This window comes from Sinocyclocheilus anshuiensis, unplaced genomic scaffold (genome assembly GCF_001515605.1).
Source record: "Sinocyclocheilus anshuiensis isolate Anshui unplaced genomic scaffold, SAMN03320099.WGS_v1.1 scaffold1734, whole genome shotgun sequence".
NCBI lineage: Eukaryota > Metazoa > Chordata > Actinopteri > Cypriniformes > Cyprinidae > Sinocyclocheilus > Sinocyclocheilus anshuiensis.
Window position 1 is genome coordinate 92,207 of NW_015544334.1, and position 5,947 is coordinate 98,153.

Genomic DNA, 5,947 nt, shown 5'->3' on the forward strand with positions numbered 1-5,947 from the left:
TTATAAAAAATACAAAACTATTCTCACCTCAGCAGTACAATTTAGACAATGTTCCAGCTGTACACGCATTACAAACTGAGGCATGAGTCAAAATAATTTTCTGTGGTAATTGAGAGTATGCCGCAGATGCTTGTGAAATATTAAACTGCATTTATTCCTGAATATTACTTTAATGCACAATACATTTACAACTGTGCAGTGAGAATGCAGTCCTTGTATACCTCAGGATCAAAGATGTCACGCTTGTTCTTGATAGCTTTTTTCCTCTGGAAGTACGCCTTGGGTGCTTTATCCTTTTATATAATAAACAGCTAGAAAGTTGTCGAGAAGAAAACTCATGGCAGTGTCAAATAAAATGATTACAGCAGCCATATACAAGTAAAAATTTCCAAAAAAAGGCTCCAATCTACAACAAACCCAGTTAGATATTACTGTTGTGTACAAAAATCTCAAATAAGAATACTCCCAAGAAACACCAAGGTTCACTTATGAGAACTTGTGAACAGTTCACTTAGCTTGTTGAATTTCTGCTCCCACAGTTGAGCAACAGTACGACGTTAGTGTGAATTCATGCTGTGATTGTAGGAGGGGAGGGACAGGTCAGATAAGGATGAGTCAGAACATCATCTGTCCAGATGCTCCACCTGCTACCCAGCTTGCTGTCTCCCCTCCTTTATCGTTCTCCGCTATCCAGTAATTTAAGCAACCAAAGACCTCTTATTATAGGTTGCAACTTCTCGAAAGTAAATATGGGCACAAACACTTTGGACTATGAAATCTGGGTTGAGCCAAAGAGCCAACATGCCATCCATGCCAGAGCTTATCAGTGGGCACTGCTAAATACATCACTGCTTCTCTCACCATTCATGGCATTCTGACACATCAGAGTCAATCCATTATTTTCTAAAGCTGAAATTGACATGGCCTGGCTGGGATAATATTTTTATGGATAGTCCCCAATGAATATATTGCAACCATTCATCACAGAAAATGGCTATAAGTATACTGTAAAAAAAATTACTGTGAATTTAGCGGTAAAAGACTGTAAAAATGCTACAGTAAAAACCTGTTAAATGGTTAACGGTAAGTTGCCCTACTATATACGTTGAAAAACTGTATTGGACATTACATGTAATTTTATGGTAGTATACCGTTTTTAGAAGTGAAAAAGAAAAACGTATAATTTACAGTGAATAACCGTAAATTGAAATTCCCAGAATTCCCTGCGTTACATTCGAGCGGGAACCTCCCGCTCTCTCTCGTGAAGCCAACAAGGAAGTGACTTAAACTGTAATTCGTCAACTATTTTTTTATAACTCATCCGTTTAAATTATATTAAGCCTTAAAGTTCTGCATAATTAAGGGCGTGGCCACTTGAGTGACAGGTGGATTGCCGCTGCTGTCACCACCATCGAGCTAGGTGGGCGTGGTTTCAACAACCAGCTCCCACCTCTTTGCCCATCTTCGATTATCCGGGAGTTACGCGCGGTGACGCGCTGCTAAGATGGCGACGGCCGCCTCCGCCCACTTTTGAGCTTCAAAAACTATCTTCGGAACCCTACGGGTGACGTCACGGACACTACGTCCATGTTTTTATAAAGTCTATGGTTACATTTCAAATTTGACTTTTTTTGTTGAAATAATTATGTTTCTTAGTTTTTTCTTATCAGTTTTGTACATAAGGGTTGTATGTTACAGATAATGCTGTTAAATTAATGTGTATTGCATTATTTCAGTTTCATGTGTTACCATGATGGTGTTTAGCGTTTGCGTGAATGACACTGTGCACCTTCTATATGTTTTAGTATTTAAAAGCTGCTTGTGATGGGCTTTGGTTCATCATGTGACTTTCTCATCACCACCTGCTTTTGGTGGTTATCAGTGTATTACAAAGTTACAAATCAGTTTTCAGTACTTCAATAGGTTGGTATATTAACATTATCAGTTCATGTAATTACGGTATTTAAATGTAAATTGAAGTAAAAACCATATATTTTACGGATTTTTTTTATTTTTATTTTCTTGCCTTCTGTATCCTTACAGCCCTCATCAATAAGGCTCATGAACCACTTCATTGACTCCAAAACAAACCCCTAAATTCACTTTTACACAACAAACAACCAATAATGTGGACATACAGACTTGATTCCAAATAGCACACATATTATCTTACCAATGCACCTTATTGAATTTAACACAGATAAAACTGTATAAAGGTTTAGATAATATAATTTTCACAACTCACAACTTTCAAAACTATTTAATGGAGCTTTGTCAGCTAAAGGGTTTTTTTCGGAAACACATTTTGTCAGCTAAACAGTTTGTATGTTAAGCAACAGAACAATTGATTGAACAAACTGTACTTCTATCTCGCAGCTTTGTTGTAAAATAATAATATATAAAAAATAAAAATCTCTGGATTATTCACAATTACGCCCTACTGAAACTGATGGAGGTCTAAAGTAACTAGACTACTAGACTAACTAAAACAGTTCTCTGGTCATGGAGACTGAAAGCAATGTCTCATCATCATCACAATGATCATAATGCATTTAATTTTTAATATACTGTAAAAAACATCGTTAAATTTAGACTATGAACTGTCAGCTGTGCATGCCAGAAATTCACAGTAAAAATACTGAGACAACCAACAGGGCAACACACGTGGCACTAAAATTATGCAATAAACATGAATATAACAAATAATAAACAAACTACACTACGGAAAATCCATAAAAATATGACCTAATGTACTGTGTACTATTTGTACCTTCATAATGTAATATGAAGGAATTGATTCTGTATTGATTTTTCACAGGTGTTTTACCCATGTTGTGTTTTAACTTTAACTTAATGGATAATGTCCTGGCAGAACAAGATCATTATCTTTAATTATTAAATTACAAATGACCAGACTTCTATTTCAATTACTGAGACTAATAGCAGAGGTCTTCAAACTTCAGCATCAACACTAGGGAGGGAGTTGAGATTCTGGAACTGTCCACAGCAGCTCTGATGCTGATGTTACCGGCGAGATCATGGAGGCTGAATGCAAAACATATATCATCATCATCATCATCATCATCATATGTCTTCCAGCTGTACCCTGACACATGAAGGAGGAACGTAACATGCCCCCCCCTCCAATATGGGTTTTGCAATGGCTGATTCTTAAATTACTACATTTGTTCGTCCCCCAGTAGTCTACTGAATATAATGTCTTCCAGCTGTACCCTGACACATGAAGGAGGAACGTAACATGCCCCCCACCCCCAATATGGGTTTTGCAATGGCTGATTCTTAAATTACTACATTTGTTCGTCCCCCAGTAGTCTACTGAATATATGGCTATATCCGTGACATAAACTATAAAATCAATAAAGCAGAGTTAGAATATAACACAAACCTGAACAGCTTCACCAGTGATGCTTTCTGTAACCTGACAACGCTGTGCCTGGATTTAAATGAATGAAACCATGGCAGAAGGACATTTTTATTGCTTCTGAACACCAGCCAACCCTATCCGACACAATCCGAGCATATCTCACCACCTCCTCCTAAAATGCGCAGCATATTTCTCACCTTTTCAACGCGCCGAAAACGTTCGCGCACATGTCTAGCGGACCCCGTTTCCATCAGCTGCGCTGCTGAAATGTTTTGCGCGGTGCAACACTCCAGTAATTTCTGGATCGTGGACTCTTTTGAATCAGTTCGCTAAATGACTCATTCAGTGACTCTTTATGCAGTTACATCGTTACGCCGGTAGGTGGCGCCGGGTGAGTGTCATTTTGTGTGGTATTGAATCTTTCACTTTGAGTCATTGATGACTGACATAAGATTTATTATCCTTTATAATTTTTGCCTGGCTACAAATCTTTTAAGAAAACATAAGTGTTTTTCTCACAAATTACAACAAAGCATATCTTACATCTTACCCCATTTACTCAACTGCCTGACATGACATTTAATTAAGCTATAGAAAAACAATGGTAATCGCCTAAACAAATTAGGAATTACATTTATTTTAATCGTATATGGTTATTAGTAGTGCTGTCAAACGATTAATCGTGATTAATCGCATCCAAAATAAAAGTTGTTTACATAATATATGTGTGTGTGTGCGCACGTGTACTGTTTATATTTATTGTGTATATATAAATACACAAACATGCATGTATATATTTAAGAAAAATATGTTGTTTATATATTAAATATATTTATATATAATATAAATTATAAGAATATAAATATATACATGCAAACATTTGTAAATATTTTCAAGATATATATTGTATGTGTGTGTATATTTGTATATACATCATAAATATACACAGTACACGCACATATATTATGTAAATAAGAGATTAATCGTTATTAATCGGTTCACAGCACTAGTTATTAGTTATTTTTTTTACACATTCATAATTCTGATTTGAGAAGGAGATGGATTCACATGCCAAGATCAACGAACATTCTTCGGTTCATTCAGCTGCTGATCAGCCTGGTGTTTGTTTGTCACTCCAAATCTCATTCAGACTAAAACATTGACTGAATTCAGAATAGCATACTACTCGTATCAGGCTAGTTATGCAGATGACATAACTGCAGCACACGGTTACAATAAAAAGACCATCATCATCCATTGGCATGGACGATAATATTGATATCACTATAGTTATCATTCTTGCTTTAAATACACGCTTCAGTTATGTTGTACTCTGGCTTCTGATTGGCTGTGAATGTTTGTTTTTATCATTCATCAGCTGGAAAAAAAATTGTTCTGAAAGTGATTCCAACAATATTGTTCCTCCGTCATTGTCGTTATAGCTATGCCACGGATTCCATATTCTCATAGGATTATTAATAAAACTTTATAGTCAAGTTATATTTATCGTCCCTGGTGTCAACAGGTCTGTTGACACCAAAAACAATAATTAGCTTCTATATTGTAAATATTTTAGCTTTAAATTTGAGCTTTAGATTCTGATTGGCTGTCAGTGTTTTTTAAGTGTTGATTAATCAGCTGGAAAAAAAAATATATATAAATATACAACATATAAAAATACAAAACGGATAAAAAAAGATACATCTATAAAGACATTTCCATTCTGCCAAGATATTGGCACTGGTAAATCCAACCAATTAAATATTCCTTCGCAGTCCTCCTCACTACTTGCACGTGCCAAAGTCAATATCTAAAGACAGGAGTGCAGACAAAAGGGAGAGACTTCAGTAAACGAAAAATATCAACGGATGGTGTATAGAAGTGAACGAGAATGATTCACTTAAAAGACTCGTTCAAAATCAGCGATTCGTTCACAAACGGGGAGACCATTCCTCACACCAGGAGGGACCCCTCATACTGTAACATCTTCAACATGACCACATTTGCCTGATCAATAAATAAAACCATCTCTCCGTAACCTGAGGCATGGCAGATCGATACAGCACGGAATCTACTGGCTCCCCACCCTTGGGCATTTTTGATAAACACATTTAGGCGATGAAGTCAAAAGTGAGCTCCCTTCCACAACACAAAGTGGGTTCATCTTTTATGCACAACAACGTCAACTGTACACGTAATAGCTGAGCTGACTTTTAAAAATAATAAAAAGGCACAAATGACTTTTAAAAATAATCCGCGTGTTTAGCTCGCTGCTATTAGGTCCATTTAAAGCACACAAAGACATTGATCAGCTCTCATTAGGAGCTCACAGCAGTGCAAGGTTGAGGCGTTGTATAAATTAAACACATTATCATATGAATACATGTCTTATTAAACATGATGTTTAACGGGCTGTCCGTCCTACCTGCATAGCCAGCGGGCAGCCATCGGTGCGTCTGTGTTTACAGATTAAACACAACGCAATTTTCGTTTACAACCACCGGGCATACATGTCTAATGACATAAACTAGCTGGCCAAGCGAGAACCAACGGGTTACGAAG

At 36.6% G+C, this 5,947-nt stretch overlaps 1 protein-coding gene across 2 annotated transcripts in view; it reads right to left on the reverse strand.

The window, feature by feature from the left end:
* The window catches only part of LOC107698150 (BAG family molecular chaperone regulator 5-like), a 14,628-nt gene extending 8,721 nt beyond the window's left edge, over window positions 1–5,907 (reverse strand). The window contains exon 1 of one of the 2 annotated variants that reach the window (XM_016499098.1): window positions 5,811–5,907. In XM_016499098.1, coding sequence (XP_016354584.1) covers window positions 5,811–5,833 — 23 coding nt within the window. In that variant the 5' untranslated portion in view covers window positions 5,834–5,907. Of the gene's footprint in view, window positions 1–3,582; window positions 3,693–5,810 lie in introns of those variants that run through there. The other variant, XM_016499097.1, reaches the window with a different exon arrangement.
* Between the last annotated feature and the right edge of the window lie 40 nt (window positions 5,908–5,947).